The sequence below is a fragment of the Meleagris gallopavo genome, chromosome 2 (genome assembly GCF_905368555.1).
Source record: "Meleagris gallopavo chromosome 2, MGAL_WU_HG_1.1, whole genome shotgun sequence".
In the NCBI taxonomy this organism is placed as follows: Eukaryota; Metazoa; Chordata; class Aves; order Galliformes; family Phasianidae; genus Meleagris; species Meleagris gallopavo.
Window position 1 is genome coordinate 87144571 of NC_139405.1, and position 25050 is coordinate 87169620.

The 25050-nt window shown below is 37.2% G+C and overlaps 1 protein-coding gene across 10 annotated transcripts in view; it reads right to left on the reverse strand.

Moving 5' to 3' along the window:
* Positions 1–25050, reverse strand: part of MLIP (muscular LMNA interacting protein) — a 96612-nt gene that overhangs the window by 48514 nt on the left and 23048 nt on the right. For all 10 annotated transcript variants that reach the window (XM_085217902.1, XM_085217901.1, XM_085217896.1 and 7 more), the window contains exons 2-3: positions 7832–7990; positions 5504–5875 (exon numbers count right to left, since the gene is read on the reverse strand). In XM_085217902.1, coding sequence (XP_085074028.1) covers positions 5504–5875; positions 7832–7990 — 531 coding nt within the window. The remainder of the gene's footprint in view (positions 1–5503; positions 5876–7831; positions 7991–25050) is intronic.

Genomic DNA, 25050 nt, shown 5'->3' on the forward strand with positions numbered 1-25050 from the left:
CCAAGGCAGTTGTGCCAGTGATGTCAAGAACCACGTGATGCAATTCTTGAGTAATCATAACTGAAAGTGAGAATGTTGTAATATTGCCTGATCTCACTATACCAGTTCTATGGAAAGTAATCTCTCTGTAAATGAGATTCAACTCAACCAATCATTCATTAAACAACATCTTTTGCAGTATTGTGATATCAGAATGAAACATTTGTTCAGAACAATCTAAATCAGAGCGTCCAGTTTGTCTCTCACTCTTCTGATCTTTCATAGATCATATTATAGTCCTTATCCCCTTATCCACAGTCTTATAATGCACTAATAAAACAGTAATGAGCTATTGTATGAATTCTTTTTCTTAGGTCTCTTCTAATTAGGATTTGTCAAAACTAGTTAGAGCACACAAGTATCTTATCGATATTTTATACAGTTCTATGCTCTTAAAGAAAGAAATTCTCTCAAAATCCTCCAAGTTATTATGATATTGAAATTAAAAACTGGGGAATATAATATTTGAAGTAAACATATCAGTGTGAAATAGTGAACAAAGCCAACTGTAAATCCAAAAAGCTACAAATTATCACCTAACTTTTGACTGAGGAGTTTTAAACTAGAGAAATTGAATCTAATACCTAAAAACTTCATCTAAACAACAACAACAACAAAAAAAGTCTATCTATATATTTATTTGACAACTGAAAATTCTGTAAAACAGTTATACCAGGTTCTACATACATGGATTCCATGTGGTTTTGGCTTGTCTTTTTAATTCCAATTTTTAATAGAAACATCTTCCCGTTAAGAAATAGAAATTAATATAGCTTACTGTCACACAGTATTGATACATCACAAAACAAAAAATAATTATAAAACATAATTTTCAAGAGAGCTGGTGTGACAGCAAAGCCAGATACAAAGGGCTTTGCAGGCTAAACTGTACCTGAAATGCTAAATGTGGGATAAATAAGCACAGTAGAATCCTGCTAACCTATATGACTAAAAATATGTGAGCGTTTCCTGCTAAACAACTGCATGCAAATAGCAAAACCTGTTAATGAATACATTCTCTATATCAGACACACCCAGATTTGTCTTCATTTATAGTAATAAAAGTTAATTGTTGGAATGCCTTTATGTAATCACAGAATCACAGAATGGCAGGGGTTGGAAGAGACCTTGAGACATCAAGTCCAATCCTCTGCTAAAGCAGGTAACCTACAACAGGTCACACAGGTAGTTGTCCAGACAGGTCTTGAATATCTCCAGAAAAGGAGACTCCACAATCTTTCTGGGCAACCTTTTCCAGGGCTCTATCACCCTTACTGTAAAGAAGTTCTTCCTCATGTTAGTATGGAATGTCCAATGTTCATGTTTTAGGCCATTGCTCCTCATCCAATCGCTACAAACCACTGAGAGGAGCCTGGCCTCATCCATTTGCCTCTCACTTCCCTTCAGATATTCATAAATATTTATCAGATCTCCAATCTGATAACTGTGATTTACAACCACACTAACTTCCCAAGTGCTAAGGTGTCTCATTTCAAAATGGAAACCTTATTTATGCAGTGTAAATATTATGATATAAAAATGAATATCTGTGATACCATTGTACTGTAAATTATTGAGAAACTGTGACAACTCTTGGAAGAGCTACTAATAAAGGAGAAAAATGCTAGAGATTTTGTAAAATAATTTACTATTTAAAATTATGAAAAAAATGATAGTAAATATGTAATGAAACAAAACTATTTAACACCATAAAAAGCAGCATAGTCATACAACTGTTATTTTTGAGAAGCCTGCTGAATTTAATAATGAATGCTGGAAGATTATTGCAAAAACAAGGATGAAGAATGAAATCCCTATATTTCAAAATGGAATAGATAAATTTCCCTTACAAAGACACTGGATTAAAAGAAAATGAGGAATGAATATGAGACTCTATAATGAAAGCAGGATGTGCAATGACTTGTAATTAGATTAAACTTGGTAAGAAAGATTTATAAGCAGCTAGAAAAATGTTCCCGGTAGCAGATCATAAATATGCTCCTAAAAGTATAATAAAGAGATTTTTGCTGTAGTCATCTTCCAGTTTGAACACTGAGCACTTATGTGCTGAGCTAATTGAACCACGATTCAAGTCTTCTGAAAACATTTTGCTATTGTATTACGTTAGATACACATATAGATGATCACACTCTCATTTCAGAGTCAGAGAAGCAAATCAAAATAGCTTAGAAGTGATGTAACAAGGCCTGTTTGCTGGAACTCCTTCAGCTTCCACTCACACACATCCCAGCTGCCTCATCAACTTTGTGCTGCATTCCCATCACTTCCTCCATACCTCTCTTGAATCAGGGTGTGGAGGGTTGCTAAACTGGGCATGATCTTACACATGCAACATCAGTAGTGTCCATAAATGAGATATAACTTCCTTTGATCAAGGGATTTGTTTTCATTCAGGTTACTTTGGTATGAATGGATGAAGGAACTTGAAAAATATTTTCATGCCATGTAAATAACGACCCCAGAAATATCAGACAGGCCTTAATCTTAGTGTAAAGCCTTGCCCAGAGGAACTTCAGTATACTTGAAATTGCAGAACTGAGCTACGTTTTTTTAACAGATTTTCCTGATGAGATCATAATATTTTGGAAGGGAAATGCTGCAAAAAAATATCATTACTGATAACCAGCAAAGCCCCAAGAGATGCGCTGATGAAATCAGAAAAGAAAAGAACATGACAAACTGAAAGCCTAAAAGGTTAAAGTTACATCTGAGAATGTGGCTTCATCTAGATCTGGTATTAGATAGTCATGTTTTGATCTCACTAGGATTTGATCATGAATAAGAATATATACGGTCATTTCCCTACCTCAGCCCGCATCCTGAGAGCCAGAAAGAGAGAGGGAAACACTGGAGACTGTAGAAAACTTGGCAAACTTCTAGAGACAGCATAGTAAATTGAAGTGTGACCTGAGAATCACTTAACACGGATGCCATTCAGAACTCTCCCAGCAAAGAAGGTAGTTTCTTCCTGGTGATGGCAGGAGTTTATACAGCTTTCAACAGATTCATCTGGAAAAGCCAAACCAGATGACATGCACTGGACAGAGTGCCAAGTGACTTTGACAGGATAAAGAAACATTTTGAGGATTGATCCCCTTTAGTGAGCTGAGAAATTTCTGTGATCTGGTCTAGAGTCCCACTAAAAGGAGCAGCCACATCCTCCTCACCCCAAAGGGGACATCTCAAGGAAAAGAGCCAATCTGATTCTCTGTTGCATGCCTAGACTCTCTTTGACAAATATATATACATTTATAAATAGTAAACAATAAATAAAATGTCCCAAATATGACCAGAATTACTCCATATATTTGTGTAGATATACACATATGCATAAATATTTTAATGCTGAATATATTTTTCACCCTTTAAATACGGCAGAGCATTTTCCAGCATTAGTCATGCCTGTTAAGCCAGAACAACAGAAGATGCTTTTTTTTTTTTTTTTTTTTGATGTCTTGATTTTTTCTTTCTTATAATGAATTCAGAAATTAATGAAGCTGTAGAAACCCTCCGGTTCAGACTAAAACTCTGTACAATACAATGGTTGTATAATACAATACAATCACTGAAGTGCCGATCCCTACTTTTCTCTTTCTGACAGGAAACTGATCATTAAGCCTAGGTATGCTTTTAAATGAACCTAATGTTGTATGTAATAACTCTTAAGTGAGACATCCTGGCTTCAAAATCCTAGAACTGAAAAGGTAGCCCGTTTGAAGTACTTTTGGGATAGAAAATCTACTCACAGATAAATAATTTAGCTATTAAATCTTTTCCTACTTTTGCTTCATTTCTGAGCTGATGGTGTTTCACGAGACAATAAACCAGCAAGAGTGATGCCTGAGAGCTGAAGAAGAATGTTCAGTGCTAGAAGCCTGACACTGAAGAACAGTCAGAACGTCAGTGTAAAGCAGCTTAACAAAAAGATCTTCCTCCTATGAAAAGAAACAATTACAGATATTGAGAAAATAAAGACCAAGGAAGTATCTAAAGTCTTGAAAATGTATTCCTTAAGAGTAATGAGGAAATACATTCTACCCATATTATGCCCTATGTCTCTTCATGTTCAGGTGAATAGTTAGTAAAGTTAAGCTTCAGTTCCACATTCTGTGCAATCTGTTTTCTGTTACTTTACTAAGCAGATCCATGTTTTCTTATCAAGTCATAAAAATTGTAACAGTTACAGCCTATGAATTTTTCTGCAGTCATACAAAAAACCCTACCAGTTCTTATAGAAGATGCATACTTAAAAATGCTTAAGTAAATTTGTGCTTCCCTAGTACCATAGTTCTCTTACAAGCTGTCTGCCCTGCACAGATTTACCTCTGCATTCATTCCTGCCAAAGGTAAAATTCCCACTGATTTCACTGAGAGTTTCCAGGATAAAATGAGTACTTCATAATGCTGTGAAGCTCAAACAAGAGTGGATTTCTTATTCACAATTTTCTCCATCAAAAATCAACACTGAATTGAATGAAAAAACAGAATAAAGCAAAACAGAGCGGTGCAAGTATTTTAATATATATGATAGGAAGTCCTATTCATTTTCAGAGTCAAAGTAGCCAGTACTTTCTCTTTAAAGTCCTGATGAAGAATTGCACTTTCAACTGATGGAAACCAGTTAGGTCAAAGGAAATGTCTGAACATTTTTATATGAGAAGGATGTTGCTATTTTGCTAAAGGGTAAGTTTTACGACGGCATATACACCCTTTCAAACTATCAGTGCCCTTTCTATGGTGAGACACATTAAATTTTCATGCAGTAAATCAGATTCATGCATTTTGAAAATGAAAAATTTCAAACACCTCTTTTTTTTTTTTTGACTCCCCCATCTCCCATCGGGGATTTAAAATTTGAATAAATCAATATATGTGTCCTATGAAGATGAACATAAAACAGATCTTCCAACTAAATTAGTTCTTGATACCTGTGCAAACTCAGTGCTAACTAACAATTAGAATAATATCATTCTTGTAGACTTTTTCTCTAGAATAAAGAGCTGCAGCAGGCGCTGAGAAAAAAATAGGCCTAAGAAGTCAGATACTAATAATTCAAACGATCTACAGGCTCCATTGATTTCAATGATTTAACCAATTTAGTCTACCTAGGAATATAACACCATCTGATTAACTTGCTGTCATCATGTGCTGCTCTTAAAGGAAAGAAAGTAAAGAATAATAGAGATGCATTACTTGTTCCATTTATCTATCAGAGCCACAGGAAGAGGCGATAAGTCAGAAGGGCAGGGGAAAACTCTTTAGAATACAAACATTACAGAAATGGTTAGCAAAAGCACTAATTAAAGAATAAATTGGTCAGGCTGCTTTACAAAGAAACACAAGGTCTGTGTCCCGAAAGGTCTGAAAGCAAAGTTTAGATCAAGAGGTTAATAGGTTTAATAATAGTTTAATAATAATAAATAATAATCGTTTAATAGGTTACCTGCTGGTTTTGCTGATCAGCAGTGCTGTGAGAAAGTGTAGCACTTGGAAGATGCCCATCGCTGGGAGGCTTCCTTGACTCCATGCCAGGAGAGATGTGGGACGTAGCCAGCAGTTGAGCACTGATGGGCCCATAGCCATTGGAGGGCCTCTGGGCATTGATAGAGGCAGCGCCTGCTTCATCCTCGTCGCCGGAGTCCGTAATCAGGATAAACTCAGCCTTAAAAAGATCATTCTCCTGCATTTCTCCTTTGCTTGAGTAAGATACCAGGGACTGGAGAACAGTTTGGGTGCTGTTTGGAGAGATGGCAGGCACACCACAGTCTTGCTGGACTACACTGTTTAAGGACAGCTCATCAGAGACTACCTTAGCCTACAAGAGATACAAGGGAAAAGATCTCAGTTAGCCACATTATATTTGTGTTCCTCAAGAGAAGAACTTTGGCCTGACATGGTGGCCAGTGCTACCCTACCAGAAGTGCAGAAGATGAATGAAGAATTTGGGCTTGATATGAGCAGAATCCAGCCAGCCTGCTTCTCCCCAGGCAGCATCCAGCCAGTTCCCAATGCTGTAGGTGATGCCTCCTTGTTACACAAGGAGCAACGGTATACTCACAGCAGAATGGGAGCCCAAGCCTGGTGCTGCGATTTGGGGGGAACTGGAAAAGAGGGTGAAATCAAGCCAAATGAGTTGTCAGACTTGACAACATCAGACACGATGGGAAGGCACTGTGACCGTGGGATCCATGGGAGCAGACAATAGTCCTCACAGGAGTCTGGCAGATAAATCTGGGACAAAACCTATACATATTAATGAAGAAACAAAGGCCTTCAAGCCAAGGCATTCTCTGAAAAGGGCAGACAGATAGTTTGAGGTCAGAGAGCTTTACTGTGTGCTTAAGCATCTCAACACAGACCACAATTGTTCTTCCTACTTACACTTCCAGTATGTGACTTCTCAAGTAAGTACTGAATGAGAGCAGGAGTAGCTGGAGATATGATATGCAAATCACCAAATCAGTATTGCAACTGCCATGGTAAACCATATTAGTCTTGGAGGAATCGTGAAATAAAACTAATGTGTAATGCAAGAGAAAACCTGTAGATGGGGCTCATACTTGAATCCTGCCTGAAGAATGTAATAACAACAAGTTTCCACTGAAAAATCCGGGTGCCCGGGAGCTCTTCAAAAAAATGTATTGAACAGTACAATAAGTTATTACAGTCATGAGTTTGGAGGTGTTTTTGCTTGTTTGTTGGTCCGGTATTTGATTGTTTGTTTTTACAAGTACTGCCTAGGTTCTAGATGTTCAAGGAAAGGGAATAATCAGTGTTACAAAGGACTCACTACTGCATTCCTTGGCAGGAAAGTTTTCTCTGCCTAACAGCATATTAAAACACAGAGAGAAAGATGTCTGGAACACATCATTCTGCCTATCCCAGAGCACTGCTTATTGCAAAATAAATCCTGATGGCTGGAAATGTATCTGATAATTTAAACATCTTGAGGACAATACTTCAGTGTATGTCTCTTCAAGAATGCCTGTTCTCTGTCTAAATCTGACTCTTTTTCAGTTATAAAAGTTCCTAAAAGTGCTAGAGCATGGTCAGGTCAGAGGAGTATGAACTCTTGTGAAAAGTTTATTAAGAGGAAGAGCACCAAGAACTGCAGGTCCAGAAACGTCCCGGGGGAGGAGAAACAACAACAAAATCACCACAAAGCATGAACAGGAAAGGAGATGTGAATCCTGTTTTGAAGCAGGAAAGGAATGAAACAGACACTGTGGGCAGAATAATGGCTGTTGGCTACCATCATAGAAAATCAGTGGGACAAGCTTTCAAAAACAAGAAAGCAAGTTTTCATTTCAACTAATGCATTCCTACACAGCTGTGAAGAAAAGTGCCACCTTATCTGGAAGCCAAAGCACTGGCATTTGCTGAAATGTGACCATCTCTTGGTGGATTCCCATGTAATAGCATGCCTCACACACTGCCCTTGCTACTATCTTCATCAAGAAGGAATCCCAGTGGCTGTGCCAAGAATATATCCTTGCACAACCAACAGAGTAGAGTATCAGAATGCTGAAGGGTTTCCTTCCTGGTATGCACTCAACAACAAAAATAGGCTGTTGAGTAGACGTGTCTCGTACGATGATTCTGTACCTCTGGTAGACTTAATTATAATTAACCAACTATAATTATAACCAAATTATAACTAAATACTAGCCAAGACATATTCAAGGTAAAATGCTTCAGTACAGGGATGCCCAGAACAACATTTTACGCATCTTTGGAAGAGTGGAAAAAATAAGCACAAGCAAAATTCTACCTTATTTATAATTTCTTGATTGCTCAGATCTTTTGGCTCCTCTGGAATTGTCACAAGGAACTTACAGACATCTACAACCTCAAAGTGAGTTGGAAGTTGTCCAATGGATGGCACAAATGTGAAGGTCAGTGGTTTGGCTTCAGATTCTTGAGACGTGACCTGCAAAACACATAATTAATTCAATATTATTGTCTACATTTGTCTAGATTTTTTCGATCAAAGCTGAAATAACATATAGTGCTCTTGTGAGTTACTTCACCAATATAACGCACAAGTCTATTATTAACTATACTTGTCAGTAGATTATTCATCAATCAGTGCATTTGAGATCTTTTTTTCAAAGAAAGCTTTGCGTTAATTATATCCATCAGCATCCTATACATTCTCATGGTATAGCACAGAACACAGGAGAATTGTTCAATAATTTGCTATTATTTCCATTTTCCATACCAGAAACAGAAAACAATATTCAATTCACTTTAAGCTTGCTTTGTGTAATTCCATTTTAGTCGAATGAAAATGTAAATATGTCACTGTAGCTGGGCATCATACATCATATAGCCCCTAGAGTATTTGCTTAACAGCTTAAAACAAATTGGAAAAGCCTTTACTAAAGCAAGAAGAAAAAAAAAACAACCACATTTTCATGCTAATTATGAGCAACATGTGGGATGGATTCTGCTTCAAAGGAAGCATTTCTCCAATATTCTTTATGCCACTTGGCCACACACATTGAGTATGCTTGTCATTCTTCTCATCTCCTCCTCCTCATACTACATTCTCACTAAGACCCTGTACATAGGGCCTGAATGCACTGAAAGGGAAGGTGATTTCATCCAAATGTTCAGTTTTATCACAGTGCTTCCCAGCCATTTCTATCCCCTCTACTGGAGAGACTGGAAAGGAAAAGAAGTCCAGGCAGTGAGGAAATAATTATTTTCTTTGCCAGATATTAGGGAGTAGAACTGCAAAGGTTTCACAAGGAAAACAGGGAAGTACAACATAGCCCCAATTAATAAATTAATAAATTAGACTCCCACTACTTGTTGGTGTAGAAAATCTCTCTGATTCAAAACTATGGAATTACAGGTTGTTTTTTGTCTTGTTTTAACTTCTGATTCAAAACCTATGGAAGTTAATTGCTTTTTCAAGGATCTGTAATATGAAGAGTCTTGAACTATACTGAGTCATACAGGAAAAAAAAAAAACAGGGCTATTTCTTTGACAGTTTTTTTACTTGTTTGTTTAAAATGAAACAAATTTGAGAGCTATGGCTCTCATTATGCAGCCTTGCAATTTGCGTCTATAAGTAAATAGCAATTATGGAACACAGTGGAATTATGGAATGCATTCACATGACTGAGTCTTGTGGATGGAACATTAAAAATGATAAATACAGATTTCCTTTTTTTGTTTGTTTAAATTAAGCAAATTTTGTTATTGTCTCTGACAGCTATCTCCTGGAGGACTCATGCAAAACAAAGACAAGTTATTTATACCAATTACCATTTTTTGTACAATTAGAAGAACTCAGTTCTCTGAGCAAATTCCAGAACAAATTTTTATGTACTCACCCTTAATTCAGAAAGAATAAGGTGCTTTGATGCTTGAAAGTGAAAAGTCTGAATAAAAAGCAGTCATCTTACTTCTGAAATTGGGTTTTATATTCACTCATGCCAGTAAGTCACCATTATGCTGCAAACTTGTGCCCACTTAGAGGTGTGCACAGGGACAGGATGGTCTCCTACTTTCCTCCTCTCTCCTCCACACAAGTGGTCAAGGAGCATCTAAATTAGTTGCAGAAGGTCAACCCCTAAATGCTCCTCCACAGCACCTGAAGCTTGGATGTTATTTTACACAAGGGAAAAACAATATAAGTCTTTCTTTCTCTCAGTAGCTAAGGTATGCTCTTTATAAAAACCAGTGAAAAAATTTTAAATAGGAATATTTGGCACATCAAATGCCCAGTCCTTGCTCCCAGTACAAGTCAGAGAATATATCAATACTCAAGAACATCCTCTCACTAGCAGGAGCTAGTCCCCATAATGCAGCCGAGGAATGGAGCCTTTACACAACCACCCACAGGTACTTTTCAAGAAGCAGAATTACCTGCACAAGGGCAGGATATACAAATTATATTAGTATTAGTGGTTTCACTACAGCTGACACGACCCATTACAGTCTTATGCAGCATGTGAGTCTTCACTGAAATTAGCTATAGATGGCCTTATGCTTTCCTGCAGATATGTAGCTGGCCTTTCATATTCCATCTCTGGTTAGGAAATGCAGGTAGTCAGTCTATCTACTTCTGTGAGTATTTCACCTCTCTACGTCACCCTCTTGTCATGTTTGTTTGACGCTATTAATATCAGTTGTATCATATATGTGAAGATTCTTGATGGAGAATAATACTTATCAGCGCAAAATATTCCTTATAAAGGAAAAAGGAAGAGAAACAGTAGTTTGGATATAGCAAGCCCCACATACCAAAAGAAAAAAAAAAAAAAAATTGCAATCAAGTCCATTGGTGTTACCAAAATTCCAGTACTTCATCTCCAGGATAACATCATGAGGAAATGTGAACAAAAAAAAACAAGTTATAGGGACTCTTCTCCCTGGAGAAGGCTGTGGGCTTACCTTATTGCAGCTTTCCAGTACCTAAAGGGAGCCTATAAACAGGAGGGGAGTCAACTTTTTACAGGGCTAGATCATGGCAGGACAAGGAGAAATGGTTTTAAGTTGAAGGAGGGAAGATTTCAGTTGGATATATCAGGGGAAATTCTTTACCAAAAGAGTGGTGAGGTGCTGGAACAGGCTGCCCAGAGAAGTTGTGGATGCCCCATCCCTGGAAATGTTCAAGGCCCGGTGTAAAAGGATGGAGCCCTGGGCAGCCTGGTCTAGTACTAGATATGGAGGTTGACGGCACTGCATGCAGCAGGGGTGTTGGAGCTTATGATCCTTGAGGTCTCTTCCAACCCAAGCCATTCTATGATGCTGACCATTGCATAGTAATAGAAAGATTTTGCCAACACGTTTCCAGAATTCACAGAGCCTAATTCAATTTGTGTCTCATCCTGCCCTTCCAGTTGTGTTGTTTTGGTGGAAAAATTAAAGAATACATGAAGAAAGCCTCTCTGTGTTTGGCATAAACATATCATGAAACCAATCATCAAAGCTGTTTGCAAGCTAAAACTAAGATGGAAAAACATATAAATTAATATGTGCAAGCTAGATTTTTTTCAACAGAAAGAAGCCATTTAAGCTTGGTAGTATTAATATTCCTTTAATATATTTTCTTTTCCATGGTCATTAGAAAGTATGAACAAAAATGGAATTACTGCATTTCAGAAGTTTTAAGCTTCCAGATGTGTGGCAGCATGCAGGATTCATCTGAGTATCACCCACAGTGAGTGCTCCTAGCAGGTAAAACTGATCAGGTAGTTTAAGTTGTATCACAGAAACCTTCACAGTGAGTAAATATCACAATACAGGCCAGAAAATCCGTTTTTTTTCCATGGGAAAAATAAAAGAGAAAAAATTATTCTTTAAAAATATATTTTAAGCGGTTATTTTCATCTTGCTGATTTCAAAAACAAATAAAATACTTATACATTCAAAATTTTAATACTTTTTAATTGGTAATTCTGCAAACTAAAACAAGAGAGAGTTTCTCCATTCTTTTATTTCTAGGTTTTCAAGGAAAAATGTGAAGCAAAAGGAATTCTTACAAGATAATGTGCTTTTTTTTTTTTCCAGATGGAGAAAGAATTTTGCACCTTTATCATATATTCATTTAATTTACTGTATCTCTCTGGTTGATCTATCTTTGATGTACTGAAGGAAATGAACAGGGTGGACTTACAACACTAAGTAACATCTGTTGATAGCTACTCCAGAATACAAGTGTAAATAATTGTGAAATAAAATTTAAAAATATATATTTATGAAATCTTCTTGTAGATTATTGTCCTTTCTTCTGATCCTATAACAACACCAAAAGAAATTCTATACATTCCCTGCTACTGTAACTCTCTCGAACCAATTCAGTTATGGTGTCACATGCAACATCTATGCAAGTTAATACCAATGAATTCTCATTTATATTACATAATCAACTTTGGGCACAATGTCATAATTGCTTGGGTTTAGAAGTATGCTTTTATGTAACTTACTACTTTGAAAAGTAATTACATTCTCATATAAATAACCTTTGAATATCCATTAGGGGGCTATAGGCAGCTGCATAATATGCTCCCAAGTAGTTTTAAAAGGAGAAAATTATTTTAGATGGCTTCCATGACTTCATATGTCATCAGTCTATAAGCAGATTTGTTGCATAATTAATATGATCAATTTACAAATGGCCTGGGGTAGTAAATTAAATTATATTAATTATTGCTTTCATTACCACAGTATCTACAATCCTTACTTGTAGAACATATTTTTATTGTCTTGGGTACTTTATGAAGACAAATAAATGCTTCTATTTAATTTCTCTCATACTCTATATGCATTCAGCACACTGCCTGTTTTGTAATTTAAATTGAGGTCCCATTGTCAGTGATTGCTTGCCAGGATTTCCTTCTGGAATACAGATTGCTAAAGTGAAATGGAATATGCTGGATCACATTACCACTTCTTCCACCAATTTGTTAATGTAAGCCATCTCACTACGAAAAGGACACCCTGAGAAAACCTCACTGTTGAAATATTAAGTACTTTCTTTTGACGGTGCTTATTTGTTTGAAGGACGGAAAACATATGTATAAATAATAGCAAATAAACAACAAATGTGTGCAGTGTGACATAGAAACATGTTGACTGACATGCTGCTTTGGTCAGAGCACAGACACACATGCCTCAAATTCCTGCCAAATATAGCTCTCCACACAGGGCACAGCTAAAGCCATGAGCCCAGCTTGGAGAGGGGCCACCCAAAAGCGCAGCTTATGCAACCCCTGCTTAGACCATTTTCTATGTTCAGTCTGAAGTTAGACTGCAGAACACATATTGTCTTGTACTAGAGACCAAGAATAAGGCCAGGCTGCAACGAATGAAATGACTGCTTAATGAGATGTAAGAAACCAGCAAATTTCCATATCTCGACTTACAGCCGCTATCGCAGTAACCCAGTAGAGATGAGCTGATTACTGAGTAATATGAGCTGCTGCTTATCTGAAACCTTTTACAAACAGCAGCAGATGATCAACTGAACACCAGCTTCGTATCTGTGAAACTTCAGGGGAAAAGCTAAATCCAGTCCAAAAGTCCAGGGTGAAATTTCAGATCTGCTGAAGTTTGTGCCAGAATTCCCACTGACAGTTGTGTCTGGGAAGTTCCCCACACCATACCCTGGCCCTGTTACGTGTTCATTGTATCACCTTGAACAAAGCACTTTGCTTCTCTCAATAGAGCAGCACGCACTAATACTCACGTGCAGATGAATATCTTTTGAAAATTAATGTCTGTAAAGCACTAGAAAGAGTAAATGACTAATAGAATAAAATTGGCATCTATTATTCAAAATGCAAGAGTTCATTCAGCTGAAATGTTTCTTTTCCATAATAATTCTAATTAGCTCTTCAGCCTGACAGACTTTATGCAACTATAACTACATTTTCATACTGGTCTACACAGATGGAGCTGGGCAAAGTGAAAAGTAAGTAAAGATAACCTTTAATTTTCTCCATTGCAAAGGGGGACTAACATCACTTGCCTGTTACATGTAATTGATTTAATTAAATGCAATTTGACTAAACACTCACGAAACACTGGCTCTTGAGACAACCCAAATCTACAATTTCAGGTAGCATGGGCATCCTGAAAGCTCTTACTTGCTCCAATCTTCTAAAACTGCTTAGAAGCAACATCTTCCAAGCTAAAAACACCTCAGTTGTATCACCCCAAAATACTGTAGTCCCTCGCTTATACACAAACCTGCAGGAAGGCAGGCAGACAGGCAGGCACACACCCAGCTCGCATTCAGTTATCTCCTCAGCATGTTCTCACTGTTCCCTTCTGTCTGTCCTGCATTCATTTCAGTGCGTAGATCAGTCTGAAAGGACCCATGCATGTGTCATTTTGCACAGATTTTTTACAGTGTGGCCAGACTTGCCATCTGGTCTTGCACAGAAGGCATTCAAGGACTAACAAAAGTAGACAGAAAAAGTTCAAAAGCTGATTGTAAAAGAAAATTTTAAAAACCTAGTGCTATCTAGCCCACACATACACAACCTATCAAATACCTTAGCAGTCAAAACACTCATGGAGAAATGGGAGACACAGCCCAAAGAGGCTGTGGATGCCCCATCCCTACAGGTAATCAAGGCCGGGTAGGATGGGGTCCTGAGCAGACTGATCTAGTGCTTGATCTGGTGGTCAGCAACCCTGCCTGCAACGGAGGGATTGAAACTAGATGATCTTTGAGGTTCCTTCCAACCCGAGCCATTCTATGATTATGTGATAACTTCTATTACGTAATTCCTCTTACTTTCTTATCTGGAAAGCCACACCTAAAAAGTGTAATTTTCAAAGCAAGCATTGGGAATAGAAACAAATCCCTGTTTATGTCTGAGCTAAGTGATTAGTCTTGGTTGATGATGCTAGCAATGCACTTCTGTTCCACAGCAGTGTGCATCAGCCACTTGCTCTTCAGTTTCTAGAGCTGGCTGAGCAGCCGACAGTTGGAAGAATTTCAGCCTTAATTATCTTTGCCTATAAATGCAGTGAGATTTCCCCACCATCCCAGTCCATCTTACTGTCACCAGCACAGGAGAATCCAGCCCAGAGGAGCCCACTTGGTGCTGCCAACACAGCTGTCCTTACAAATACTTGTTGCACAGCAACTTCGTTAACAAATCGGCGATGTTATCTTAAGAAATATATTTTGAAAGCAGGTGGTTCCCGCTATGACATCAGTCTCTATGTAGATCCCTGCAAGTCTTCTAATGGACCATTATCTTTGTATGATGAACTATTCAGTGATTCCAAAAAAAAAAGAATGTATATATGCTAATGAAACAGGTGTTATGTTACCAGAAAATCGTAGCTTGAAGGCTATTGAAGAAAAAATGGGATTTTAATACAGATCTCCAAAAGTACAAGCACGAGGTAATAGCAGAAGGCTTGAAAGTGTGAGTACAGGATAAGGGCCCCAGGGCTACAAGCACAAACTATTAGTAATAAATTATTGCTCACTACAGGAATGCAACCTTTTGTTTTGGTACTGAGGATAAAAAGGAAACAGAACCAGAACCCAGTGTATGTAAAATATATTGGACATGGTAAAGTTTGTATGCAACACAGAATTTGCTGGCTAATAGAGAAAATAAATGACCTCTTAGAAAACATATCAAAATAACTCAAAGTGTGCTAAAAGCACAGAAGAAGTCAATGTCACTGTTAACATCACGCACTTCTCTTTAAACAACTGGATACCCAGACAGGAAAAACAAAACGGATAAAAATGCAAAGATTGGTGTAGGTCATTTTAACTTTATTGGGAATGATCCGCAGCAATTAGATCATTTGAACTTTAATTGTAGTTATCATTGTAACCGGACTAGTAACTGTCATGAAAGCTCTGAGTGCTTGTGAACTTGTGTGTGTTTGTGTGAATGGAATGATGAGAAAGCATTAGCAGAAAAGATTAAACTGAGAAGATGGTAGACATGAAAGGTATTGCTTGAAAGTCCTTCCCAAAATAATAGGTGTGAGGATTAGAGATTGTTTTGGATGAACGAGAATTGAAACATTCAGAATACAGTCAACTCAGCCTGACCAAGGTCACCAGCACATACTTGTCACATCAATAATGACAGCTTAGGTCACTCTGACCGTATCCCAGAAGGTTATGGCTGCTGGGTGGACAAAGACAGAAGGATTACGTGTACAGGATAAGAAAGAAGGAATCCTAAGAGTAACCTTATGACCCCACCTAGGAGAAGCCCATAGCAAAGCAGTACAACCTTACGCTTCTGAACGAAGGGTTGCCATCTCAGCTGTGCTCTCTGGCTGGATAGCCCCGAATCACTGTGGGAGCATAGCAGAGACCTTCCTGAGTGAGTAAATGCATCCTATGAATAGCCATCTGCTGTTAATAAGAACAGCTTCATATTATTAGTGATAATGGGTAGGCTTATAAAATGTGTTCTGATAAACACTGCCTGGGATGAGTATCTCCTTAAACTCAACTCTCTGTCATGGAAAATGGAATTAACAATATAATAACTCTATGATTAGACTACTAATACTTCAATTAGATTACCTACAAACTCTTACATCTTTATGTCTTCTACCAAACCCTGGAGGCTTGGCAGTAATTTGGGCACAACAGATGAGACCGAGCATTTCCCACCTGTGCAATGTTTCTTTTCATTCCAGAAGATCTGCTTTCCTGCTTTGTTTAGAACAACTGAAAAACTGCTGCTCCCTCATTTTAGTAACTGAATTTTGCAGGTGTTCATTAAATGGCTCCAGGTTAGAAGCTGTCTGCGAAGCCCCCCTCTGGACTCTGATGAAGATGTGCTGGATGAAGATCTCAGTGCTTCACTCCCAGCCTCTTTTATTTATTTATTTATTTTATTTATTTATTATTTATTCCACATTAGCAGAATTTCAGAATACACTGCAGCACTGGCAGCCTCACTGACTTCTCCAGTTATTGTTCTATACAAGACACTTCAACACAAAATCTTAACATATAAGCTATAATCATCCAACTCTGAATGCAAGAAATGAACAACCAGGGCCAACCAGACTATAGTCATCTGGTACAGTGGCATTTATCCTAAAAATTTCTCCTCAGATCTGAAGGACTATAGCTTTGGACTCAAATTCGTTCTCACTTCAAGTACTTTAAGCAAAGCAAACTGCCTCTTTCCAGAAGATGACACAGGAGAGCTTCAGGCATCAGGAAGTCAGTCTCTACTCAGAGACTTCAGCTGCCTGTGGATGGTTTGGAAATGCCCATTCTCTCTGCCTGAAATCAACAGCTCCTGTCATTCTCTGCTACCCTAAATACAAACATCCAGCTCCACCTGGATGTTTTTGTCCCTCAGAATTTCCTTTTCCTTTTTTCCCTCATTTACTACTTCTGTCTCACCTCAGATCTACAGCAGTAATAGTATGTCTAATTTTTGATAGATTTTTTTAGATTTATTTAAAAAAAAAAATCATTTTTGAAAACTGTTAAAAGTGTTTTGTTGTGTTCCGGTTTGTTTTTTTGTTTTTTTTTTTTGTTGTTGTTGTTGTTGTTGTTGTTTGTTTTTTGTTTTTTTGAATGTTAAGGCATTTTGGCCCAGTTGAGTTTAATTAAAAGATATCTTTAAATGAAAAGATAATTCATCTGACAGGGAAAAGAAAAAGTTTGATGTTATTTGCTCCTGGCAGCACAGATTCTATCAAGTTGTCTCCCATGTTCATACTTTGCCATTATTAAAAAATTTTCATTTCCATTTCTTTTAAATCTCTGAAGCATTTCATTTTCAATAGATACCTCCTTTTCCAAACCACTACATCTTGCGTCTGAGCATTTATCTTGCTAAGAAGCTATATTTTTGGAGCAGGAATCCAAAGGGTATGATGAAACACACAGAGCTGTACAGCTTAGATTTTCAAAGGCAATGCATCTGGCACCCACATATCAATGACAGAGAATAGCACAGCTTTCACATTTTAAAGTTATCTCTGTGATTGATCATGACATACTCTCAAATATGATTTTCAAGATCCGTAAAGCCATCTGGCACCTGGATTTGTCATTTTTTTGAACAATCAGAAAAAAAAGTATCAAAAAAAAGATACGAAAGAGAGAAAGATAGAGAGAGAAAGATGCTTTCATAGGCTTCATAAAGCGCAAATTTAAACCTTAGTCTTTATTCACTCTTTTATGACTGGAATTAAGACTTACAGTTTAACTGCTGCCATTCCAGCAGGAAGCAGTGAAAGTCTTATACTACCAGCTAGCCCAAGTACCTCATCTCCTTTCCAAAAGGAAGAGAATTGAAGCATAGAATCATCTAGTCCAACCATCAACCCATCACCACCATGCTCACTAACCATGTCCCTCAGTGCCACATCAACACATTTCTTGAACACCTCCAAGGACAGTGACTGCACCACTTTGCAGGGCAGCCTGTTCAATGCAGCACTACTCTTTCTGAGAAGAAATTTTTCCAAATACCCAACCTGAACCTCCTCTGGTGTTATTTAAAGCCATTACTTCTCGTCAGGTAACAGATAAATCGATATATACTCACTGATGGTTTACTAAGGATACACAGCATATTTTTAAAAACTTCAGACACTAAATTTTCAGCTTTTTAAGCAATCATAGGTGGAGGAAGCTGTCATTTTTATCACTAATAAATAGATTGTTTCATCATACATAATCAGCTGTAGGCTTTCTGTCAGAGGTCCTACTACCCTCTCAGTCATCTGTTCAAGCTATTTAACAAATAATCAACACGAGCCCTTCTACAAGCACTCTTACCTGCCCTTCACCAATAAAACTCAGTGGGATGATAGTTTGAATGTCTCTTTACCCAGTCTGCTGTCCAAGAAATGCAGAGCACAGTTCAGAGAAAAATAAAAACTGAACTTCAAAAAGCAGTGAAGAAATGTGTGTGATAAAGCTGATTTTCCTCTCCTCAGCAGAAATTTTCAGAGGTTCTTTTAACAAGCTGTTTTCTGAGTAGGTCTGTGTGGGCCCAGAAGAATCTGGCTACAAAGAGTGATTATTCAGACACTCAGCTTTACTGTAAGAAGGTAAAGCTGAATAGCTGTTTGCTTCTTCCACACACAAGGGGAAAGGATGGTATACTTAGCATCTTGTTTTATTTTCTGTGCTTATCTTTAAAAAGCAGCTGTCTTTAAATATTATTTAACTTCAGCTTTCCCAAATGTCAAGAATAGCGTTTAACAATATCAAGGTCATTTTGATCTGACAGTATTTGGAAGAATAGCTACATTTATTCCAATTATTTTTTTTTTCCTAACAAAAGAGCTTGTGTGAAGAGCTGTCATTTTACAAACTTGACTTTGTCTCATCAAGAAAAAATATTTTGAGCTTTGCACACTGTATAATCACTGAGCTGAATAGTCATGCACCATTCCTCAGATATTTTTGAGTGTAGGAAAAAGAATGGGAGTATATTTTCCAAAGTTGACTGTACATTTTGTACCAAGAACAAGTTTAATTACTTTAGCCAAGAAATTCAGGCAGTTTGCAAACTGATTTCTATGCTCTGTTCTGCCTTGGGCTTCTTCAGCAGCCCTGTTCAAGGTCTTTCACTATGTCTACTCTAAACAACAGTCCAGAGCTTCAGTCTTTACTGTGTGTTCACAGATTAACTACATCCACTTGGCATTGTTTTTCTAATCTTTTGTGACAATAACATACCTATTTAGCACATTACTTAACACATTAATTTAGAAGAACTTTCACTTCTTCCTTTTTTGTCATCTGAATATATATGTCATCTATCAAAGTTCCCACTTCAGTCCAGTCAAGAAGTTCTTCATAACTAGGAAAATAATCCCTTTCAGATTGCTATCATTACCCTAAATTCAAGTTCTCATTTTGCCCTGCAAGTCATATTTCTATCAGAACAGAAATACAAATGATGCTGTTTACTTTCAAAATCAGGTTTTCCTTCTGTCTAGCCTTATGTTCTCAGTCTTACATCTCAGTGTCCATTAACACATCTGGGCAATGATATTTTTCTTCCTCCAGCTATTTGTTCTTATAAATCACCTGGATTTCTCTCGACCAATGTTCTCTCCACTTTCAGTTTGCAAACCACCTATATCACCTCTAGAGTTCACAACATCTCAAGTAACCTCGGGAAAAGCAAGAAAACACTGTATATCCACGTGTTGGGCTTCTTAACCAAGTACACTACTAAGGACAGGCTTCTAAACAAGAGTCTCCCAGATTTGAGTAAAACCTTGTCAATGTTATCTTCTGAAGTATTCTTTAGATTTTATATGCAAATAACAATATCTCTATAAATACTATGATCAAAAGGATCGTTGCATCATAAAAAGGGAAGGTGATTTAGTTTTAGTGAACTTAAGTTTACATATTGTCTTTTACTTCCTAGTGATATTTTCTTCAGAAGCTTACAGTATAAGAATGCAGGTGATGACATAATGGAAAATGTTTTTAATCTAGTAACAAAGAATACAGATTCGGTACATGATTCCTACACGTTTGTTTTTTTGTACTGCATCTTCACTTTAACTATTTGAAGAAAGGCATGGATGCAATAATCACCTCTTCAGATTAAAGAAACAATTGAGTTATTTTATTGCCAGAACTGCATTTTGGGAGATTTCATAAAGATTTTAATCATCTTAAAACTTATCAAAGCCTCTGTAATAACCAGTAATAAAGTCAGTACTATCAAGGCTTATTCTAGAAGCAATTCAAGGTGTTTCATGAAGATCCTTGAGCTACTCTCATCACTAGAGAAAACTGACTGCCTTCAAGCTGTGCATTAAGTGACATAACTAATATGGGATGCATTCCTTCTCTCCTCTTTTCCGGCAGCTTAGCATTTTGATAATTAGAAGTACTGTGAAGTCATGGTTACCTTGCACTATATTTTTATACAAGCTAAAGGTGAAGATACATGCTTTGAGCTTCAAACTGTAAGTGCTGTATTCTAAAATTCTACAGCTTTTCAAAGAGATTTCTGTTCCTTTCACCTTAGCAGAAGCTGAGCCTGCAGTCTCCTAAAAGTAGATGCAGGAAGAATGTTGCTTGCTTATTGCTGTATACTAAAACACTAGGATTGAGAAAACCTTGAGATTAAATTGTTCAGGGATTTTTTCTTCACTGTGGACAGTTCTTTACTGAGAACTACTTGCAATAAGTCAAATATTATCTGAGAATCCAATGAAAATGGATTTCATTTCTCAGTGTGGTCTTAGCTTTGGAAATAAAAGAAATATATCTTGAATGCCAATTGAACATTGTTTCTATCATTACCAGAAATAGAGAAATACCATTTATCAGCATTCTCACAATTACATCTACATTATGTCAGTAAGAGTTTCAGTGAAGAGATTCAATGAAGAGATTCAGTGAATGAACAAGCAACAGACTCAACTTCAAGTTAGAGCTCTGAAAAATAATATTATATATGCATAATCTGTTACCAGCAGAGATTACTTTCTATTTTTCATCCATGTCCTGAAATCTCATGTTATCATTCTTTATCCCAGAGCATAGAAATCCTGCAAGCAATAATAAGAAATCACAAGTATTTCTAACATTTTGACATCTGTATGCACAAAGCAACATGTAGCCTGATAGCTTCATAATCAATGCCTTGTGAGCGTCTTCAGAGGTTTATACAACACAGAAGTATATCCAGGCTCACACTAAAATATGAAAAGTTTTAAAACCTTAACACTGTAAGTCCAACTGCAACTCCTGTAATTTTATTTAAGCATGCTTTGTACCAAAGCTTCAGGTTATTTTAAAATTATCTCCACCTGTTTTTTAAGAGAAGAGTGTCAGAGTACAATTTCTGTCAAATTCTGTTTCTGCCTTTTTCGTAGTAGTAGATTTTATGTTCCTTCTCATTAAGTCTGTTTCCTTGGGAAAAAAAATAAATAAAGATAAAACGGTGACTAAGAGTTCAGTCAGTTCAGTCTTGCAAACATTGTCCAGGTGACAGCAGAAGCTGCAGGTCAAGGGGAGAGCTCAGCCACTCCAGAAAAACAGATGGTGGAAGTGTCTGCAGGATCAGTCCTCTTTTCTGAAATGCTCTTTCTCTAACTTCTAAAGGAAATGTATCAACAGATGTAGTTTATCAAAAAGACAGCAACCTCATGTGGTACATGCCTTACAGCTCCAGTCTCTGATTTTGCATCTGCCCTGTCTGTTCAGTCTTGTTTGTTAACTAGCCAGAAGTTGGCACTGAAAAAGTAGTTGGAAAGCTAAGGAAATGAAACTAGTTATTTTTGGAAGTGACTCAGAAGCTCTCTTGTACCAAGTACTTATTTTTACTCTGCTTTCCAGTAAAGATCCTTGTAGGAAATTACCAGATATAGTAGTAGCTATAGAAAGTAGAACTTTCTTTCATTTAAAAGTTTATGCCTTTAATTTCAGCAGAAGAAACCAAACACTATGTTTGCTGCAGCTGAATCTGTATTGCCACTGTACATAGGAAATATTATCTGCTTTGCAGTTCTGAAGTGGACCAGGAATTTTTCATTAAAGTATTTTCTTCCACATAACAAACCAGTTTGCTCGAACAAAGTCTTTTAACAGAACGTATTTGCTGTTACTCACTTTTTATCTAGAAGACTCTTTGAATCCTGGATGGACTAACTTGTGGAAACATCAAGACGGACTGACAGAACTGATTTGAAAATGTCTGTGTTTGAAAAGCAAGATGCAAGCATACTTCAAGTTTCCTACAGTGATAATGCACACTCCATCTACCAGGTAATTAGCTATTTTCAGCTGTCTCTTTCTCAGATATTTTTCAGCATAAGCTTTGAAAGATGACATCCTCAATTAGCATCTGAAAACAAACTGCCAAAGGCTGAAACCTGCCTTTAGATAAAGTTTTCTCCTGGCCAGAAATGCCAAACCCAGACACAGAACGTTATAGAGGTGATATAATGTGCCAGTGCTGCTGAAAGAAATAAGCTCAAAGATGCTTAAGTTGAGTCCTTGTGTGGAGGAAGTCCATTTGATGAGTTACCAAGAAGCTCCAGGCAAATTTAGGAGAACATAACTAGTACCTGCCTTTTATCTGAGTGAATCAAAGACCCATGACAGCACTGAAGATCACAAACAAGCCAGGAGACTGCAGCTGAAGTGTCTGAACTGAGGAGATGTCATCAGCTCTTATTCTTCTTGCAAAACAAAACAGTTCAGGAAAGCACATGGTTGCAGATAGATTTGAAGCCATTGTGAGGCATCTTTCTTTGGCTAGAACCTCAAACATTAATCAGAGCACTGAAAATGAAGAGGCCTTTGGCATGCTTTGTGTAGAAAGTGTGTGTGTATAACAAAAGGAGAATGCTATGTGGGTGGAGGCAAAGTGTCAAGAATTTGCAATCTGCTTTAGCAAACAGAATACATACTTGTCCCGTTAAAACAAATTAGGTCTTTCTGTAGACTTCTTATGATAACCCAGGAAAAACATAGATTTTGAGTCAGTTTTCATGATGTTTTTGAAATCAAGTATAAATAATATGTACTGTGAAATCTTTGCACCTGCCTACTTGAAAAATATGCTTCATTTCATGAAGATTAATTAGTGGCACAGAGCCACAAGAAATATGCTTGTTCATATTATAAGCTAAAATTCTGAATGATCAGCTCGTTTGAATCCTCATAGCTACCTAAGAAAGCAATTTAGAAGTTGCTTTTCTCATCCAAGCTCAGCCTGTCTGCCTCAGAGCATATTCATGTGAGTGTGAGTGAGTTTATTTTAAAAAGTTGTTATCTCATAGCTGAGGTACAGATAATGAGTTAGCCAGCTAGGGGCTGTTGGGATGCACAGGCAGGAGGAGTTACAGATCACACACAGCCTGGGCTCTCTGCCACATCCTGGAGAGCTCACCGTACTTCTGTGCAACCCCCATGACCATCCATCATTGGCATGATCCAACCCTGTCCTTCTTTCTGTTAGGGTCATGGTCTTCTTTACTTGTCATGTGAATTCCCTTCAGCATCCCCTTATGTGCTATTTGAGGGTGAGTGGTACAGTCTATTCTGTCATACTGATTCTGCTTGACACAAAGGGTTAGTGCATAACTGAAGCAGAAACTAGAAACTGCTTATCCAAAGTCCTGATTTTCTGTCCTGAACAATAGATAGCAAATTCTATCTCTTTTATTCACTCTGGCCCAGTGAGCATTGAATTATGTAAATGACTTGAAATACTTTTATTAGGAGAAACTCCCTCACTTACTCTGTGCCTAAGGTAATAAGGTACTGTAATTCTCCCGAAAATTAAGAGATCTGAGTTCAGTTACTGGCTTTGTCATGTTCTCATACACTTCTAGCATCAGCTATGAGGCACTGCCTGAGACACAACCTTGGCAAGATAGAACTCTGGCTGATCCAGCACAGAGTTCTTTATAGTCTCATTCTGATATCTAGTTTAGAGGCCTAAATTTGGAAAGAGTCACAGCTGAGAATGCTAAACAAGGCGACCTGTTTTCCCATGGCCCAGCTTCATATGCTTACCACTTATGCCAGGATTTAGACTCTTTTCTAAAGCTGACTTCTGGACATTCCCTCAGACTGCTCCCTACATTCAAAATGGGCTTGCATTCTTTGAAAGAGGAAAAAGCTTTGAATGATGTTGAATCTGATTGCAACATCTTCAATTGGCAATGAAATCAAATGTGCAAGAGTATCTCTTAATGCCTCATGCATTTCATATCAAAACCAATAAATGCTATGTATGTCTATCATTAAATAAATGAATTATTTGAAATAAATTATAAATGAAATAAATTATTGCGTTCTGAAGGAGATACTAAGGGCAATGTTAACCAATTAACTGAAGCAATATACAATAATGATATTACTGTCAAGGAATATGTCATAAAGAAGTCAATATGATATCCATGTTAATACATACCAAATTTATTTTAACATCGAATTAAGAATCACAGGTCAATATTTTGAGTAGCTGATGATAAAAGTGACATTGGTAATAACAGTATCACTTATCAAGATGCATTAATGTCAGTTTGCTTCTGTCACTGTCAACAACTAAAATGTATAGAGATAATCCACTACATATGTAACCTTCCTCTCTCTGCCAACATCAACCTAGCATGTCAAATTGTTCTAAAAAAAAACACTAATCAACATGCTCCGCTTTAGAAAGTTGATATAATGAAGCTATCTAGGAAGCTGATGAGTAAATAACAATAAAAAAACCTCAAGCACCACAAGCAAGCAAAGATTCTTCTAAAAGTAAGTATCAGAAAAGACTGACAATGATTGAAGCTGGACATTCTAATCAGTCTTAGAATTAAAAAATACCTCAGATTTTAGTATCACAGACACTTAATATGGTAATGGCAATGTAATAGAATATATTTGATTATTTATACAAGACCTTGAAATATTTCTACAGATTTACTCCCAGGAAAATTTTTATAAATAGAAGAACTCAAGGAGGAGAGATATGTTGTATCTTTCATTATCAATAAATGATACCCAAGAAAGGCCT